At 44.2% G+C, this 21120-nt stretch overlaps 1 protein-coding gene across 1 annotated transcript; it reads right to left on the bottom strand.

Moving 5' to 3' along the window:
- Positions 1–1088: 1088 nt before the first annotated feature.
- LOC310866465 (kelch domain-containing protein 3-like) lies at positions 1089–18749 on the bottom strand (the record flags this gene model as incomplete). Its single annotated transcript, XM_083776080.1, has 3 exons — positions 1089–1229; positions 7571–7711; positions 17547–18749. 3 exons carry the CDS (start codon positions 18747–18749, stop codon positions 1089–1091), a joined length of 1485 nt encoding a protein of 494 aa, XP_083632206.1.
- Between the last annotated feature and the right edge of the window lie 2371 nt (positions 18750–21120).

The raw sequence follows: 21120 nt of genomic DNA on the forward strand, positions 1-21120 counted from the left end.
GCTGTGGTGTCAGTCTATGGCCCATGGAAGAGTCTATGGCCCATGGAAGAGCAACGCGCTGTGGTGTCAGTCTATGGCCCATGGAAGAGTCTATGGCCCATGGAAGAGCAACGCGCTGTGGTGTCAGTCTATGGCCCATGGAAGAGCAACGCGCGTCGCTCCCTTGGAATACATTTATATTTGATACAGAGGGTTGTTTTGTGTGTCCAGTAGCTCCTCTATCTATCATCCACAACACTCAGTCTCACTCCCAATAAAGCAGGGACTGAATCTGGCGTTTGTTTGGTTTGTTTCGTTTGTTTTTTGAGGGGCGCTAGCCCGTCCTATATACAACTTTTTGTCCTTAACTCGTGTCACATTTGCCATTGACAATGAAAGGAGAATTCATGTCACATATGACATTATGTGTCTGAACAAATCTGCGTTTTGTGGCATGAACACAAACATTAAATGCCATTGACAATGAAAGGAGAATTTATGTCATATGTGGACGAGCAAATCGGCTATTTTGTCCTCCTAACACAAACATGAAATGCCATTGACGTGACAGTGACATCTGACGGAACAAATGATCCATCTTGTTGCTATTGTGCTTGCATATTGTAATACCCTGTTTTAGTGTTTTTTTTGTGTTGTATTGATTGTACATTTAGGACCCTCTCGAAAACGAGATACTATATCTCAATGGGGTATTCCTAAATAATCGCATGAATTCAGTTGTCATCTTAGATGATCATGGTGTTTTTTTAAAACATTGTATCATGGTTAAAAGATAATAACATAAGTTGACAAATTAATTCATGAAGAAGTATATTAATTTTTTATTGGATGGTGTACGACGACAAGAGCACCCCTCACTTCACACGGGTGTGATTTTTTTTTTAGTTGGATTTTCCTCAGATAGAATCCATCATTATAGTTCCTAAAGAAGCCTCAGGGCTAACGGTAATGTTAAAATATGGCCGTAAGCCACTGGACAATTTGTGTGGGTCCTTGAAATGAAAAGGTCCGAGGAGGACCACGGTGTCCTAGAAGCTCCGAGCCCCAGTGTTGGATCTCTGCGTGAGCTCCCAGAGCGGAAAAGAGCTCTATCGGCGGAGAGTTATGGCCGTGGGCTGCGGCGGCCAGAGGTCATCCTGGAACTGGTTGCAGTTTGGGTCCCCCCGGATTTTGGGCGATGCCGCGATCTGGATCCCCGTCAAGGGGTTGACGCACCAACACTGGCCCCGCTGGCCATGAGTGGACATGTTGCACTGAGAGAGGGAGGGAGAGAGAGAGAGAGAGAGAGAGAGAGAGAGAGACAGAAAAAAGGGAGGCTGGAAATTACTGGAAGGGGAGAAATGTGTGTAGGGAATTTGTGAAGGGGGGACGGGTCTTAACTCTTAAATGATGCATGTAGTACAGTGGGGCATCGTTACGTTCCTGTCAGACAGAAACCTTGTATGTAAAACTGTCACTTTTCAAGAAATGGAAAAAAAATGTATCCAATGTAGTTACTTACAGGTATAGTAATTTACAGGTAGTAATGTAGTTATTTATTCACAAGCACCTGTTGATACTGGTGGTTCAATATTTATAAAAACCTACAGACACAAACACTTAGGACCTGATTCTACAAATGTATTTGACTGTAAACTCAAAACCTTGTCAAGGGAACCCAAAATTTGAAGCAAAGATTAGAGTTAAAAATGTAAAAAATATACAATATATTCAAAGATTAGAAAAAAAGGGAAAAAAAGAAGCTGATCTACAAGTTGATGTAGCGTGTAAATTTAAGCAATTTATGGAGACAAAAAGTTTTAAATATGGAGATACAGGGTTTGTGCCAGACAGCGACGATGATAATAATATGGTGTGTGCGCATCTATCAGGGGCGCGGGGGGCAATTATTGGACGAGATTGAAGGCTGGGACAGAGGGGTGGGGCAATGTCCACCCAATAACAGCCCATGGTCAGGTCATACCCCCACCCATGACAGACACATGCACACACGCGCACACGCACACACACACACACACACACACACACACAGAGAGAACGAGGCATGCCAGTGGACACAGGCCCCCTGCCGAGACCCCCTCTTCCACCGGCCCCCTTAAAAATGAGGTCATAATTGAAGCGGACACCGATTATGCCGCGCGTACGGGGGGCTAAGAGATGGTGGTGGGTGTGTGTGTGTGTGGGGATGGGGGGGGGGGGATGGGGGGTAGAGAAAAGAATGAAAAGTTTATGGGAGGGTGTGGGGGGGGGGGGGGGGTGGTTTAGTCTTTCCATTTTCTTCCAAGAACAAAAAGAAGTGACAGTTACGGTAATTACCCGGCGAGGAAGGCGGGTTTCACAATGTTATGGAGGTACAGTGTGCTGTGCCCTGGGAACGGAGTCTCCTGGAAGCAAAACAATGCTGTTGTTGTGTGAGAAGCGCTGCTGAAAAGGCCCGTGACCAGTGGTGGTGGTGGTGGAAGAAGAAGTACTTCTAAGTAAAAGTAGCAATACCAATATGTCGGGGCAGAAACCTCTTATCTCCATATTTTAACCTGTTGTGTTTTTTTCCCCCCTGTAAATTAACACCCTGCTTGCAGCGTCACTACGACGGTATCCGAAATAGCAGATATTATGCGAGATCTAAACGAGGCGCAACGTGATGCTATTTTTTAAATTTGAATCCTGAAAACGAACAGTTTTGACATATGAGGTTTCCACCTTTTTTAGACATTATACAATGTAGAAATACTCCATTACAAGTAAAGTGTCCTGTATGTATTATAGTGAGTATAGTACAGTAGGTATAAAATAGGTATAGGGCTTAATTACTTAATGTTTTGTAATAGCAATCAAAATCTGCAAAGTAACTATTGTCAAATAACATTAGCAGAGTAAAAAGTGCAATATTTGCCTCTGAGATGTAGTGCGCTACACTATTTGACTAAAGTATTTGAGTAAATATACCAATAGCACTGGCCATGACATCAATAAGGAGGAGGATGAAAGTGTGCAGGGTACTGTACGGTACTGTAGCTATGATTGTGTGAAATCTGGATGAATTTACGCTCTGTTGTTGTTGTCGTTTGCATTGTTTTTCATTCCCTCCGCCAATGGGATTGGGAGGGGTTGTGTTTTCACCCAGTCCTGTTTATTTGTCATCTCCAGCCGAAGGACATGTGTATGTGTGTGTGTGTGTGTGTGTGTGTTGCAGGGGGGGGGGGGGTTGGGGTTCGTCCCTGTGTGTGTCTGTCCGTGGCTATTCTCACAAAGCACTACACCGGTGGTAGACCCTCAGCGTTCTTTGAAAGGGTTCCAAATGGATCCTTTTCAAGTCTGTAACTCTTGAGAGTTATGGCCGGGGGTCCTATAGGAATGGGACCACTGTACTACACCAATCAGTGTCAGTGCACGCTCATAGCGCTCACTGTGATTGGGTGGCTCCGGGCGGCCTTGTAAAGACAGCAAGAACTGCCGTTGCTAAGTCGCTATGCTACCGTTTTTGACGTGATGTTCACAGACATGGAATAAAATATATATGAATTTCTGTCAAATATGTTAGATACCATGAGACTGAACCATAGAGCGATAAAGGATAGAGACCGAACTGTAGCGTTAGCCCCGCCCTCCCGCTATTCATTTCAGTGGAAGTTGCTCAGTGGCGTTTTGAAGCACCCGGAAGACTTCCGGAAGTATAATTATAATTTATAACTCAATGGCTCGAGCGAGCGGAGGTTTAGCCTAGCCTTTAGCCCCGGAACTCAATTTTGAGGTCCGGGCTTACGCACGTGACGTCATGAACGTCCGTCCATCTCCATTAAAGTGCTGCAATTCCACATTTCGCCAGTAGGTAGTGGCATCTTCAACGTTGGACAGCCTTACTGGGGGCTTGGACTGAACTAACATAAGTTGTTGTTAATGTTAACATAATGTGTTTGTTTGGCAAACTTTGTCGTAAGCACACAGCCTGGCTGGACTGGCTCAAAATACAAGGAAGTGGCTCTCTCTGGTGAGCGCAAAGTGTAACAAAAAAATTGTAACCGTTTTAGAAAAGAGATAAGCCACGCAAGGTCAGGGTACCTTGCACTTTATTATGACATACTGATTAAGTATGCTTCCAGCCGACCACTGCATTATGTCTTTATGTTCAAGGTCAAGGTCAAGGTCAAGGTAAACTTTATTGTCCACAAGGGAAATTTGTCTTGGGCTTTCACCCCAGCTACAGCCACACATAAAACCTCAATGACAACTAAAATACATTACAGAGGAAGACACAACATTACACAATTGCACACATGATGTGGATAATCTGTTTATGTATTGTTTTTGCCCTTTAGTATTTTTTGTGTACAGCACTTTGTTTTGGACAGTTAGCAACAGTTAGCACACTCGAATCTTGTAAAGAGTGTTACATTAATACATTCTCTACAAACATTTCTCCTTCCTTCTCTGTCTCTCCGTGCTACGGTACTACTCTTGTCCTCTTTTCTAATTACGCTACTTATGCCCTGCAGCGTGTACGCACACACACACACACACGCACACACGCACACACACACAGTCAGAGCAACAAGCAGACACAATTTACCATACCGCGTTACCATAACAGGCTGGGCCGGGCCTGGGCTTAACTCCATGGACCCGGGCCGGCCCAGGGCCCATAGTTTGGCCCTGTGCAGGGCTAATGCATGAGCACGAGGCCTCAACAGCTGCAAGGGTGATCTACAGTACAGACTACAGTACAGTACAGTACAGAGCACTGTACAAAGTAGAGACCTGCGGATGGCGGATTTAGCCGCGGTTGCCCACAGTTTAGAGTGAATTTGGGTCAATGAAATATAGGCCTATTATAAATTAATCTTGGATAAACCGCGGCTGAAATAATGTGGGAAATAAATGAATGGCATCGAACTATAGGCTTATTATAGCATTTAAAACGCACAAAATATCGGCGTGTGTGCGTTAGTAGTATTTTAATATTACATAATTTCCCATCAGGCACAAAGCCGTCTATGGCTGGGGTCCGAGCAAAACAACAACACGGCTTCCATTTTCGCATTGCAACTTTTCAGGACTAGAAAGCCTGCCGGTTCGATTAGCTTGGATTCCCCATCGATGATGTCACTGGAAGACGGGTTTCTGAACTGCCCACAGCCCTCCTATGAGACGCAGACTGAGGGGAAAAAGGTTTTGCGATTCTATTACTATTGGGTGTGCTAAATAAAATACTAAATTTGTACGAAAAACAAACATCTGGATTGGCATGATTGGCATGAGTCCACGATGGCCGCCAGGAGCTTAAAATGCCTATAGTTTCATTGCAAACTGACCACTAGGGGGCGAGCCAAATTAGTTTGCAATGGGTTTTGAAAACCTTATGCCCATACCAAACACCATGCCAAAATTAAAACCGAAGTTACCAAGTGCATAACTGTTATGATGTTTTACATATTAAATCCCAGCTTATAGGCATTTTAGCTCCCGGCAGCCATCGCGTAAAGAAATGATGCACTTGTTAACACCGCCATCGCCCTGGACAAAGTTCTTTGTCCTTTCTACACCAAGTAGTTCACCAAGTAGAGGATTTTATTAGTTAACTAGCTGACCCATGCTCTGATTTCTATAGACTAGTATTGTTCCAAATGTTCTATTGGGTTCCAATTGGGAGCTCTATGGTTTTCGGTGCCGTTTTCCCATGAACTCTGGTTCTCTCTGCAAACCCGTTTTTATTGCCTTGTAACCCCAGGGCTGAAACACTGTTGCCTAACTTAAGATGACAACATCATCCCATCTAAGTGTGTCTTTGTTGAGGAAGGGTGGGTGGGTGGGTGCTCTGTGCAGTTGTTCGGGTGGGGTGTGCAGGGGGCAGTGTTGCCTCACCCATAATGATGACGTTACCTCCACATTCCTGTGTGTGTGTGTGTGTGTGTGTGTGTGTGTGTGTGTGTGTGTGTGTGTGTGTGTGTGTGTGTGTGTGTGTGTGTGTGTGTGTGTGTGTGTGTGTCCATGTCCATAAGGCCCCACGAGGATAGTGAAACCAGATGAAATGGAGCATGTAGAGACATTGTTGTATACCCCATGAGGGATATAGTCATTTTAAAGGAGCATTCAGTGATTTAAGTGATTTGGAAAAAAAACCTGGTCCGCCCCAGTAACAACATGTGCACATGTATGCACACGCTCTACAGTGGGGGGGACACGCAACAGGCCACGCGCACTCGATCCTGATTGGAGGAAGGCCCCCTCTATCCTGATTGGAGGAAGGCCCCCTCTGTCCTGATTGGATGAAGGCTTTCTCACCCACCACCAAAGCCGAAACTAGGGTTTTTTGACCCCTGCGGTTCACTGGGGACAGGGAGGAACTAATTATATGGTCAGCACACTCTATAGTAGGGAGGAGAATCACACTCTATAGTAGGGAGGAGAATCACAAAAAAAAAATCACTGAATAGAGTACAATAACAATTATGACAACAATCAGGTTGGCGCTATAGACTAATTCAGAAACGGTTCCCCTAGTCGCAGCAAACGTAATTCCTGTAGGCATATCTGCGGTGTAAACTTCAAACGTTACCCTTTTACTAACTAACTTTACAATGACGCCCAGAACATCGGGATGAACCTGTGTAGTTTATGGCTGCTGCAACAGTAGTGGCAACATTCAACTTAGGAGAAAAACGGAATGTCTAAAAAATACACCGCAGTGGCTGAGACCAGAGCCATAGAGTAATGGTTGAGACGAAGCAGTGAAAGGTCCTGAATTTGAGAATTTCCAAGTGTCACTGGCATTTCTTCCTCGGCCTAGTGGGAATGTGCATGCAACATGTCACGGAAATCACACAATGTGTTCATGATTTGCTGCATTTTGTTCGTACTTGGCTGCAAACTTTGGCAGCCAATCTTAGCCAATCAGGATGGAGTGGTTTTGTTTAATGGCTCTAGAGAGACTGTGTACCACTTCAACTTCACTACAGCTCTGAGGAAAACATTGTACCTTTACTCCAATACAACTATTTGAAAACTTTAGTTGCTAGTAACTTTTTTAGATTTAGATTTTTATTACTAAAACACACATTAACCACTTATGCTCTCTATATATTTAAAATAGCCGGTCTACAATCTCACAGATTTGTATACATTTTGAAAACTTGAAATTGGACATTCTGTATAATAATACAATATAATACACTTACTTTTACTAAGTACATTTTGATGCCAATGACACTATTACTGAAGTAGATTCTGAATGCCAGACTTGTAATGGAGTATTTCTGCAGTTTGGTATTGATACTTTTACTTAACCCATTTTGGGCGGGAACCCCTTTTGGTGTTAGCATTATGTTATGCTTTAGCTATTGAAAAATAGCAGATCTACAAGCTCATAGCACGCCACCGAGTGGCGCGCTACGAGCTTCGAGCTTGTAGGTCTGCTATTTTTGAAAAATCGAAGAACGACTGACATAGAAACATAGCATTTTCAGAAAACTGTCGGGATTTAGAAGACATTTTTAAATCTGTAAAGTAAAGTAAAAAAGTAAAAAACTGTGAGTACATTTTCCCAGCGCTGCCAGTGCCCACCACCTCGGCTCACCTGCTTCAGGTTGTAGTATCCCTGTCTGTCACAGTTGGGAAAACGGAGCTCATACAGGTTCTCCAGCGGACCTCGGTTATCCTGGAAGGTCATCTTGGCGATCTCCTCCAGGACCATGTCCAACTCCTGCTCACAAGAACTCTGAGAGGACGGAAGCACAGACGTACACATTGAACAACCAGCGGTGCCCACCATTTTTCATGTCAACTAGAACACAATCTCGCGCTTCGCGGCCGTTTGCGTGCGCTGTCTCCGTTGTGTTCGTGTTCTCCCCCCCCCCCCCCCCCCCCCCCCCCATATTAGTATGATAATTATTTTAGTAAAGTGTTTGCAGCCGTGTTTGATTTGAAGTTATATCGTGTGACGTTTGAACATTGCAAACGTGTCTCACCAACCTCATCAACCTGTGAGTGTGACTGTGAGTGATCATGCTTGTCTGTCTGCTGTGTGTTAAGGCTCATACATAGTCTGGATTTTCGGTGGTGAGGTGACCACCGAACTACAACATGATGTCACGAGCCGTGGTGAAGAGCAAACCACCGCCACCGCTCCAGCCCTTCTCTCTGTTTTTACTCACCTCACCACCGAAAATCCAGACGCCTTTAGTCTGCGTGGCTGTCAGGGATATGCCTCTCTCCTTCCTTTAGTTCCCATTGCTCAGAGGCCGCTTTGCCGTCCAATTGGCTAGAAGCAGCCAATCTTGACTAGGTGGCGAACTGTCGTCTACATTTTGTTTGTTTGACAAAAACTGGGCTTTCGCTTCTCACCTGACTTCGATTCACTGCAGGTGTGAATGCAATCGCATCAAATACAGGAAATGAAGCAAACAATGTGGTCGGATGAATGAGGAGTATAAACATAGTTGGAGACGGAGAAGGCATATTTTACACTGCACAGCTGTCCCGTTAGCGTGGATAGACGTGGTCAAACAAGGAGACCGAAGCCCTCATCGAAATATGGTCGGACGAGCACATTTATTAATTGCTTAAAGGTGTAGTCAAGTGAAATGGCTTTTTGGGCATTATATTTTGAAGTTTCAGTCTCAGACTGCAGGATCTTAGTTTCTGAACCAATCAGAGCATTGCATCCCTCCAGGCTATGGGGATGTAGGTCCGTCTCATGCATGACCCAAGGGGGCACTGGAAAGCCCAGTGAGGCTTTCCAACGTTGAAGCACGGGGCCCTAGTGGTAAGAGGAAGGACTGCAGGCGGACCCGTGGATTCATGACGAGGAAACCCTGTGCAGCAGCTGGGCTTTAACATTGAGCGCTCGGTTGCACTTCCGCATTGCTGAATCGGGAAAAAAGGCGGAAGTAGACGGTCCTTCCGGGTGCTTCAAAACGCCACTGAGCAACTTCCACTGACATGAATAGCGGGGGGGGGGGGGGGGGGGGTGGGGGGGGCTTGGCTTCGCGCCAGATCAGTCTCTATCCTTTTAATACTCTATGGCATGACCACATGCACAGTGGTTTGTTTACAAGTGACAGAGAGATCTGCAGCAAAGCCAGGGGGTTCTCTCAGTCTAACCCATACACAACCTATATACATATTTTAGCATGATGATTACGTTTAAAACGAGTAACACACTGACTCTGGATGTCATCTTGAATGATATTAAAAACTGAGGATTTCTGTAATCAGTAGCAGCTGTGTTTGGACAGACGTGCAGGAATGGGAATCTTTATTGGCTTTTATTGATGTACTCTACACGTAATCACGCAGCACGTTTTATAAAAACACCACAAATGAGACTTTTCCCATGTTTAGGTATATGCCCATATGGTGACCACGGATATGCTCTAAAAGTGTATTTTTCATTTCACTACACCTTTAAGGAAACACATGAAAACACGTATAGAATATTCTGTCTGTATTTGTCTCTCTGTCTGTCTGTCTGTGCGTAAACATGGAGGGCTATCTGTGTGTGTGGATCTGAGTGGAGACTTTCTTCATTGCTCATTACTTTTAAATATAAATACTTCAAAATTAAACACATGTTTAGCTCAGCATGATCTATAAACTGTATAGCTAACATGGCATATTTCATACTGTATGTGTCACAGCCCCTTTGGCCTGGCCTCCAGGGCCTATGTTGTCCATATATGGTGTGTATTTCTCCCCCAGTTCACATCACGTGAGACACCTCATTAGGTGCATTAGGAGCACCTGGGGAGTGCTCCAAACATTTCCCTCCCATGCTGTCACTGAGCCAGACTTAACCCATTCTGACCTGAGATCAGATTCATACGAGGTTTCCGCCGGACACACACTGGTCTGATGAACCCATTCTGACCTGAGATCAGATTCTAAAAATGTCAGTCGCTCTTCGATTTTTCAAAAATAGCAGACCTACAAGCTCGTATCGCGCCACTCGGTGGCGCGATATGAGCTTGTAGATCTGCTATTTTTAAATAGCTAAAGCATAACATGATGCTGACACCAAAATGGGTGCCCGTTCAGAATGGGTTAAATAGCCCTCTTGTGGCAGCAGGAAAAACCTGGCTTCTGCTTCCGGCTATACCCTTCAAAATAAAAGTCTGGCCTTCTGGGGTCCGTTACAAGCTCCACACTCGACCTGTCTATTACACGTTCCATCAAGCGGAATTCGCATTGCGGCTGGTCTGAGGAGGCTCTATCCGCTGTTCTAAACCTGTGTGGGTAAGATAGCAATTGAAAGGAAAGCGCCTATGGGTAACACCTCCACCCGCAAATATAGGAGTCGGCATAATTTATAGTGGCTAGTGTGGCCGCAAGAACGTTCCCAGATAGTGGAAGGTTCTAAACCCACTATATGCGGGTAAGGCATGTCATACGTTAGGGCCCTGAGTCTAAATCAGTACTTCTCTAACTTATTCATGTCAAGGTCCCTCGCGGATGCCCCATATAAGCCCCACTGAAAATGTTTTGTGCAGAAGATTTGTATAAAAAAAGAAATTGAAAACACTATTCAATTAAAAAAAAAATTAAGATGTACAAGCTTTTGAATAGGCAATGCAAACACTAAGATGACACAGGTGCTTTAGCAGTTTTAATCCTGTTTTGATTATTATTTAGAAACAACAGTGCATTTTTCCACACACAGGCTGGTTGGCTAGCTATTATGGCAGAGATCTCTCAGAATCGCACGCACACACGCACACGCACACACACACACACACACACACACACACACACACACACACACACACACACACACACACACACACACACACACACACACACACACACACACACACACACACAGCTAGGGTATCAAGCTGCCGGTGGGGGGATCAAAGGGGTCCAAGCCTTCTGATTAGTTGGCTGCAGATGAGAGACCAGGGCAGAGGAGAAGGCAGGCTCTGCCATGGACCTTATCACACATCACACAATATCCTTGAAAAGGCCTCTCTCTCTTTCTCTTTCATACCGTTTCTCTTTCACATCACTCTCTCTCTCTCTATCTATCACGCACGCACGCAGGTAGGTAGAATAGTGGGGTGAGATGGAAAAGGGGCGACTGTACCTGTTACCGTGTCTGGTCTGCTATAGTACACACGGGAGAGGTGACAAGTCCACATTATATTCAGTCAAGGTATATCCAGTTCATTCTTCACCTCATTCCAAAACACGTGCATCTTTGTACAAGAATACTAGTATCATCAATTCAATGGGAAATTATGACAAAAGACTGGCTTCTTGTACAAAAATTAAAACCAGCTTTTCTTTTGAATTGTAAGGAAGAGTGTTGAAGTAACTTTTCTATCAGTTGTGGATTATGGAGACACAATTTACAGACATGCTTCTGCCTCCACACTTGGTTTATATTCCATCATACTATAAATTAAAAGCATATTATGCCCTGTATTTATCACTCAGTTCTATGATTCATTACTGGTGATGGTCACGTAGTCACCACTGTATTCTATACCATTATTGTCGGGCAGAAACCTCTTATCTTCATATTCTAACATTTTATGTTTATTCATAAATTAATGCTGTACTTGATCATACTACAGTGTCAAAAGTAGGAGATCCACAACCTCGAAATGCGGCGCAAAGCAACGCGTTTCGAACTTGTCGATCTGCTACTTTTCCTGCTTTTGAATTTGAATTTGAATTCTTTAATTTAAAAATTATTTTTTTGTACAGCAGAACTCCACAGATATTGTCGATCTCATACTGATCTAATGTTTTATTATTTTGTCGTTATTGCGTTTGTATTTTATCTCATTCTTATTTTAATTGTTGATCTTGTATTCACGCTCAATGATTTCTCAGGGAATATTACAGGTTGAATGAATACATTAATGTACAGTGTAGTATAATAAAACGCCCTGTTTAAATGTCAAAATAACAGACGTAATCGGAGGTGCCGTCCATTTAAATGGCAATGGTGCTATCGGGGGTTGGAAACGCTCCGCCTATTGCGTCTCCATGTAAATCATGGGAATCCGCAGAACGTGTGATGCCATGGCTCACATCGGTTCACGTCGCGTATGCTTATTATATTGGAGCAGAGTCGTAGTCGGTATTCAAGTTCCTAGGATGAGCAATTGCTCCCTCGACCCACTCTATAATTGTATACTGAAGCTACAGACGTTTCAATAATATGGAATCAACTGGGCAAACATATCATACCATGTGTCTCCTCTGCTGCTACAAACATATCATACCATGTGTCTCCTCTGCTGCTACAAACATATCATACCATGTGTCTCCTCTGCTGCTACAAACATATCATACCATGTGTCTCCTCTGCTGTATACAAACATATCATACCATGTGTCTCCTCTGCTGCTACAAACATATCATACCATGTGTCTCCTCTGCTGCTACAAACATATCATACCATGTGTCTCCTCTGCTACTACAAACATATCATACCATGTGTCTCCTCTGCTGCTACAAACATATCATACCATGTGTCTCCTCTGCTGCTACAAACATATCATACCATGTGTCTCCTCTGCTACTACAAACATATCATACCATGTGTCTCCTCTGCTACTACAAACATATCATACCATGTGTCTCCTCTGCTACTACAAACATATCATACCATGTGTCTCCTCTGCTGCTACAAACATATCATACCATGTGTCTCCTCTGCTGCTACAAACATATCATACCATGTGGCTCCTCTGCTACTACAAACATATCATACCATGTGTCTCCTCTGCTACTACAAACATATCATACCATGTGTCTCCTCTGCTGCTACAAACATATCATACCATGTGTCTCCTCTGCTGCTACAAACATATCATACCATGTGTCTCCTCTGCTACTAACATATCATACCATGTGTCTCCTCTGCTACTACAAACATATCATACCATGTGTCTCCTCTGCTGCTACAAACATATCATACCATGTGTCTCCTCTGCTGCTACAAACATATCATACCATGTGTCTCCTCTGCTGCTACAAACATATCATACCATGTGTCTCCTCTGCTGCTACAAACATATCATACCATGTGTCTCCTCTGCTGCTACAAACATATCATACCATGTGTCTCCTCTGCTGCTACAAACATATCATACCATGTGTCTCCTCTGCTGCTACAAACATATCATACCATGTGTCTCCTCTGCTGCTACAAACATATCATACCATGTGGCTCCTCTGCTACTACAAACATATCATACCACGTGTCTCCTCTGCAGCTACAAACATATCATACCATGTGTCTCCTCTGCTGCTACAAACATATCATACCATGTGTCTCCTCTGCTGCTACAAACATATCATACCATGTGTCTCCTCTGCTGCTACAAACATATCATACCATGTGTCTCCTCTGCTACTACAAACATATCATACCATGTGTCTCCTCTGCTGCTACAAACATATCATACCATGTGTCTCCTCTGCTGCTACAAACATATCATACCATGTGTCTCCTCTGCTACAAACATATCATACCATGTGTCTCCTCTGCTGCTACAAACATATCATACCATGTGTCTCCTCTGCTGCTACAAACATATCATACCATGTGTCTCCTCTGCTGCTACAAACATATCATACCATGTGTCTCCTCTGCTACAAACATATCATACCATGTGTCTCCTCTGCTGCTACAAACATATCATACCATGTGTCTCCTCTGCTGCTACAAACATATCATACCATGTGTCTCCTCTGCTGCTACAAACATATCATACCATGTGTCTCCTCTGCTGCTACAAACATATCATACCATGTGTCTCCTCTGCTACTACAAACATATCATACCATGTGTCTCCTCTGCTGCTACAAACATCATACCATGTGTCTCCTCTGCTGCTACAAACATATCATACCATGTGTCTCCTCTGCTGCTACAAACATATCATACCATGTGTCTCCTCTGCTACAAACATATCATACCATGTGTCTCCTCTGCTGCTACAAACATATCATACCATGTGTCTCCTCTGCTACTACAAACATATCATACCATGTGTCTCCTCTGCTACAAACATATCATACCATGTGTCTCCTCTGCTGCTACAAACATATCATACCATGTGTCTCCTCTGCTGCTACAAACATATCATACCATGTGTCTCCTCTGCTACAAACATATCATACCATGTGTCTCCTCTGCTGCTACAAACATATCATACCATGTGTCTCCTCTGCTACTACAAACATATCATACCATGTGTCTCCTCTGCTACAAACATATCATACCATGTGTCTCCTCTGCTGCTACAAACATATCATACCATGTGTCTCCTCTGCTGCTACAAACATATCATACCATGTGTCTCCTCTGCTGCTACAAACATATCATACCATGTGTCTCCTCTGCTGCTACAAACATATCATACCATGTGTCTCCTCTGCTGCTACAAACATATCATACCATGTGGCTCCTCTGCTGCTACAAACATATCATACCATGTGTCTCCTCTGCTACAAACATATCATACCATGTGTCTCCTCTGCTGCTACAAACATATCATACCATGTGTCTCCTCTGCTGCTACAAACATATCATACCATGTGTCTCCTCTGCTGCTACAAACATATCATACCATGTGTCTCCTCTGCTGCTACAAACATATCATACCATGTGTCTCCTCTGCTACAAACATATCATACCATGTGTCTCCTCTGCTACTACAAACATATCATACCATGTGTCTCCTCTGCTGCTACAAACATATCATACCATGTGTCTCCTCTGCTACTAACATATCATACCATGTGTCTCCTCTGCTGCTACAAACATATCATACCATGTGTCTCCTCTGCTGCTACAAACATATCATACCATGTGTCTCCTCTGCTACAAACATATCATACCATGTGTCTCCTCTGCTGCTACAAACATATCATACCATGTGTCTCCTCTGCTACAAACATATCATACCATGTGTCTCCTCTGCTGCTACAAACATATCATACCATGTGTCTCCTCTGCTACAAACATATCATACCATGTGTCTCCTCTGCTGCTACAAACATATCATACCATGTGTCTCCTCTGCTACAAACATATCATACCATGTGTCTCCTCTGCTGCTACAAACATATCATACCATGTGTCTCCTCTGCTACTACAAACATATCATACCATGTGTCTCCTCTGCTGCTACAAACATATCATACCATGTGTCTCCTCTGCTGCTACAAACATATCATACCATGTGTCTCCTCTGCTGCTACAAACATATCATACCATGTGTCTCCTCTGCTGCTACAAACATATCATACCATGTGTCTCCTCTGCTGCTACAAACATATCATACCATGTGTCTCCTCTGCTGCTACAAACATATCATACCATGTGTCTCCTCTGCTGCTACAAACATATCATACCATGTGTCTCCTCTGCTGCTACAAACATATCATACCATGTGTCTCCTCTGCTACTACAAACATATCATACCATGTGTCTCCTCTGCTGCTACAAACATATCATACCATGTGTCTCCTCTGCTACTACAAACATATCATACCATGTGTCTCCTCTGCTACAAACATATCATACCATGTGTCTCCTCTGCTACAAACATATCATACCATGTGTCTCCTCTGCTGCTACAAACATATCATACCATGTGTCTCCTCTGCTGCTACAAACATATCATACCATGTGTCTCCTCTGCTGCTACAAACATATCATACCATGTGTCTCCTCTGCTGCTACAAACATATCATACCATGTGTCTCCTCTGCTGCTACAAACATATCATACCATGTGTCTCCTCTGCTGCTACAAACATATCATACCATGTGTCTCCTCTGCTACAAACATATCATACCATGTGTCTCCTCTGCTACAAACATATCATACCATGTGTCTCCTCTGCTGCTACAAACATATCATACCATGTGTCTCCTCTGCTGCTACAAACATATCATACCATGTGTCTCCTCTGCTGCTACAAAACACGCTGCATCTCTCTCCCTGTGTCACTCTGGCTGAAGCCCAACACACACCGTCTGCCAACGCCGCGCATCAAAACAGCCGCCTCCGTTATTTTCAATTAACCTATCTCACGTTTTGAGACATTTTTGAAGATTTGGCAGCCCTATTTGAATCACATGGAAACTTTGTCCTTAGCTGTATCTGTATTGTTATAACTATCTCAGTCTGGATCGATTGCATCCGAAAAACAATTTTCTCTGTATAGTAGATTTGTCTCTTCTCTTCTTGTTTTTTGATTGTTTTCCACGTTTTTTGTATAATATTATTATTGTTATTATGCTTTAACTGTGTTGTCTTCTATGTATGTGGGTTTGTATGTGGGGAGGGGGAGGGCTGTGGACAGGTGTTCTGTGTATTTTGTGAAAAATAGAAAATAAAAACAAAATATTAAAATAAAAATTAACCTATCCCACACCGGCGGCGTCCGACGCGCGTTCACGGCTTCACGCCTCGCTTGACGCTCCGATACGCCACCGTTCTATTTTCCAGGCGGTATGTAAAATCTGAATCCCCAGCACCGCCCCCCCCCCCCCCCCCCCCCCCTTTTCCCCTCACTGTATAAGTTTATTTTCCCTTTTTACCTCCTTTATGATGAATTCCTGTTCTGTTCTTTGACTATATAGAAGTGTCTATTTGTACGTCTCTAAATGTTTTGATGAATTGAACCTACTAGGTCTGGTAGGTCTGCCTAAAATCATATTTACAAAACGTTTCAGATGGAGAAAAAAAAACAGATGATTTGAATCGAATATTTAGGAAAAGTCATTCAAGGGGAACTTTCTCAAGACTTCATGGGCAAAGAAAATCCACTTCAAAATGGGTCAGAAAGAGCGCTCTGACGTGCTAGTGTTAACCATTTAAACTATATATTTTGTTGACCATGTTCTCCAGGGTTTGTACGAGGCCTTCTCTATTTCCCCTCTACACCAGGGGTTCTCAGCCCGTGGGGGGGTCCCCAAATTATATACATTAAAAATAAATAGTAAATGCATAAACTTTCCTTAATGATTACAGTATATCTGGTTTCAATATTCATTTATGATATATTTTCTCTAGTAAGGATATTTTTGCAGTCAGTTTGTATTGGGGTGGGAACCCCTGCTCTACACAAAATAGCTGACCTAAGAGCTGAAAACGCTTGATCTTCACTATTGTCACCAAATGTTTGCTCACTATGAAATTCCCAGAACAGGAATGTCAGGTCATCAAATGTCTTGCAGCGAGCGTCTAGATTTAAAGTTAAGCACAATATGGTCATCTAAATATGGTCATCTAATTTATGACTTGTAATGTTGTTCGTCCGGTGCTCCGATGCGTATGACGTAATGATTCATTTGTGCTCGATATGGCATTGGTTTCAGATTACATACATGTATACATAGGGGCACTGAAACATATCTTTATTACGTCACCATGGCATTGGTTTCAGATTACATACATGTATACATAGGGGCACTGAAACATATCTTTATTACGTCACCATGGCATTGGTTTCAGATTACATACATGTATACATAGGGGCACTGAAACATATATTTATTACGTCACCATCGAGAGCCAGTTATACCCTGGCATTGGTACATATCTTCTTGTGCACAAGATCTCTGCTGATTGGTCTAGTGGTTTGTGAGACGTCGTCGGTCATGGCTGCCAGTTCCCACCTGATGTCTTTCGGGAGTTCAGAGCGCTCCACGCCGTACTGAATGACCGCCAGCTTACACAACGCCTTGAGAGCAGGACTCAGATCCAAGATGAGCAGGACATCACATGCCCTGGCGTCGTCGTACCCTCCAAAGAGCACCACACGCTCTCCCACCATGCAGCTGCCCATCCTGTTTCTCCCAGACGGACGTCTCCCCTTGGGCTCCACCTCCTTCCAACGGAGGGTCTCTGGGCTGAACTTCCACACGTCGTCCAAGTACCCTAACTCTAACCCTTTTCCAGTACAGATGTACAGCTCTCCGTTGTAGGCGAATGCTGCGTGAAACCAGCGTCCTTCTGGATGAGGCTGTGCAGGAGAAGAGCTGAAGCTCAGCCAGCTGTCGGTCTCCGTGTCAAACACTCTGACGAGGTCGTAGAACTGATCGGCAAGTCCACATCCCATGACCGGTCTTCCCCCGAACACAAACATCTTTGACCCGATGACGGTGGCCGAGTGACCTCCTGACATGGGTGGCTCGGTGCCTCTGGTGTGGATCAAAGACCACAGCATGTTGCCGGTGTCCAACTTGTACACGCACGTGTACCTGTCCACGTCTTGATACTTGTCGTCCCACTCAAACCAGCCTCCGTGGACACACATGACCTTTCCATTCAGCACACAGGCCGAATGGTCGCACATCGCTTCTGGGAGCGTTCCGGAAACCCGAGGCCTGGACCATCTGTGGGTGTCCACGTTGAACGCGTAAAGCTCGGTGCACATCCCCGTGTTGTCTGCGAACACATACCCCCCCCACACGTACACGGTATCCCCTATGAGTACGGCTGTGTGAGACCTGCGTGCCGCAGGAACCTCAGGGGGGCGCTGTCCCGTTTCAGTCGTCAGCGCGGGCAACTTGACCCAGCGCAAAGCCACCATGTTGAAGACGTGAACGTCCATGTTACCCGGTTTGGGATTTACTATACGTGTCCGTTCCGTCTCTGGCGTTTCCTCGTCCCAGAACTCCATCCCTCCGAAAGCGTAGACCTTGTCCCCGCCGACCGCCACGGCTGCAGGATGCACTCTGTTCAGGGCTCCTCCCCCTTTCAGAGGCTCCGCCCAGCGCAGCATGTTCACAGCCAGCGATCAACGTGGAGTTTCTTTTAGTCTTTTCTCTGTTGAGGATCTATGAGGTCATTTCCTGTTAGCAGAGAAGGATCTATGTAGGTCATTTCCTGTTAGCGGAGAAGGAAACGCGTTCAAATGAGTGTGTTACAAAGTCGCCTTCCTTATATAGTCCGTTGTGATGTCACATGAAACTTGGCCAATCCGTGAAGAGAACCCAGATCCTCCAGTGAGGTTGAGTAATGTCATTGTTGGCACACACCCGCTGGTCCCCTTTCTAAGGGCGCTAGCCCCTTTAAGGGCGCTAGCCCGCTGGTCCCCTTTTTAAGGACGCTAGCCCCTTCTATGAACACTTTGTCTCCACACGTCTCAAGATTTGCCATTGATAATGAAAGGAGAAATTACGTCAGAATTTTGACATTAATTAAACATCAAAACATTAAACGCCGCTGACATTGAGGGGAAAATTCACGTCATGTAAACGAGCAAACCACCTAACCAATCACAGGCCACAGGCATTCTGATTGGCCAGTATAAGACGATGCATGATGATGTATGACGATTGACAAACGTGCGTCATTTGTAAATGAGGAAATTGGCTAACCAATCACATTTGCCAATAAGGGACCACCTTATTTAGCAATGTCAAATGTCCGCTAACAAATTGATTATGACAAGAGCGGGACCACCAATAATAATAATAATAATAATAATAATAATAATAACAATGCATTGACATATTTGGACACAATGACGACGACACGATTATGACGACATCAAACAGCACTATATATATCTGTGTGCATGAACAAAGTTTTGTTGGTCGATGGATGTTTCAAGATTGTTGTTGGTTTTTTTGCTTCTGTACAACGCTGTGTTGGCATATCGTGTTCTTCAGAGCACTGATGAATTGGATCATATACGATTTGGCCAAGGTCTGAGACACGGTCGACGCTTGCTTGACTGGTTTGCTGGGCAGATTGAAATTAATGATCAAGGTGTAATCTCCTGGTTCTTCAATGATCAAGATTTTGGTCTGCATATGTTTCGGAACTGGGAAAATATTGTACCAGATTATTTGGTCAGCGGTAGCCAATTGTTAATTTTGGGAAATATAAATCACAACGTACACCCATCTGCCGCGTACATTCCACAAGACATCAGGAGGAACCTCGATTCTGTCCACGGCAACGTGGACAGAATTATTTTAGTGGTCCAAGACGTTGCTGCTGGCGTTCGTCAAGGACGTGGTGTGCCTCTCAATCGGCGTATCCTCCGTGTTTATTTAACACAGCACGTAATAGATGGAAGCCGAGGCAGATATGATACTGATGAGACCTATCGAGTTACTGCTGGCCTGTTGAGGACAATACAGATACAGATAGAGCTACAGAGCTTAGCATTTGAAGGAGATTTCAACACAACAACTGGGCCGCCTTCTGAACCTGATGATGATGACGATCATTCTGTCCGTCTGGCAGATGAACGCTCAACAGATGATAGAACAATGCCAGCTGCCCAGAGGACGAAGAGCTGGGCTCAGGTGGTCTCAGACGGACTGCCCAACGCCCCCAGAACAGTGCGTCGTAAGGCAGATGAACTGAAGATGATCCTGAAGACCTGGGCTCAAAGGGTCAAAAAGGGTGATCATGAGTCAAAAGGTGATCATGCCGAGAGCAGTCTGACTGGATCTGTTGTCCGTCTGCCAAAAGAAATGCCCGAAGAACCTGCCCACGGTTTCCCCTTTCTGGCTCTCACAATAGCCTCTTACTACCACAAGGCTGTAGTCCCTTTCTTCACGGAAATCATTACCACAGCGGTGTTTGTTGGAGGTGTATCAGCTGCTTGGTTAGTGCGCGGACAAAGGCACGGCTGAGCGAATCCCACCTCCTCCACAAGGTCGTCTGATGGAGGGGAAAGGAACTGGTTGGAATAACGTGTTCCTTCCACGCGCTACGTCCAACCAGGGAAACTCCCCCCTGTCAGGTGTAAAGGGTCAACTTGGAGTAGATTTGTAGAGCCCAGGATCACATTAGATGATTGACACAGGGGTGAAAAATGGGTTACAAAATTGTGGGATAAAAAATATATTAAAAAAAATAAACTACAAAACATTTCAAAGTAAAAGGTTCCAGCATGTGTCTCCACAGTAAGCTGAATTATAAATAGTGTGAATGGAGTTTCTAGGGGAAAGTGATTTTTTGACGTGCCAATATCTGTCATTGAGCCCCATTATAGATTTCTCACATTTCTAAAACTATGAAACATTTCAAAGATTCCTTTTCAGGCAAACATGTCCACCGTATGATAATAATAAAACTGTATTTGTATAGCACCTTTCATGACATGAAATGCAGCTCAAAGTGCTTTACAGAGC

This window comes from Protomyctophum parallelum (genome assembly GCF_964188405.1).
Source record: "Protomyctophum parallelum genome assembly, chromosome: 11".
Classification (NCBI taxonomy): domain Eukaryota; kingdom Metazoa; phylum Chordata; class Actinopteri; order Myctophiformes; family Myctophidae; genus Protomyctophum; species Protomyctophum parallelum.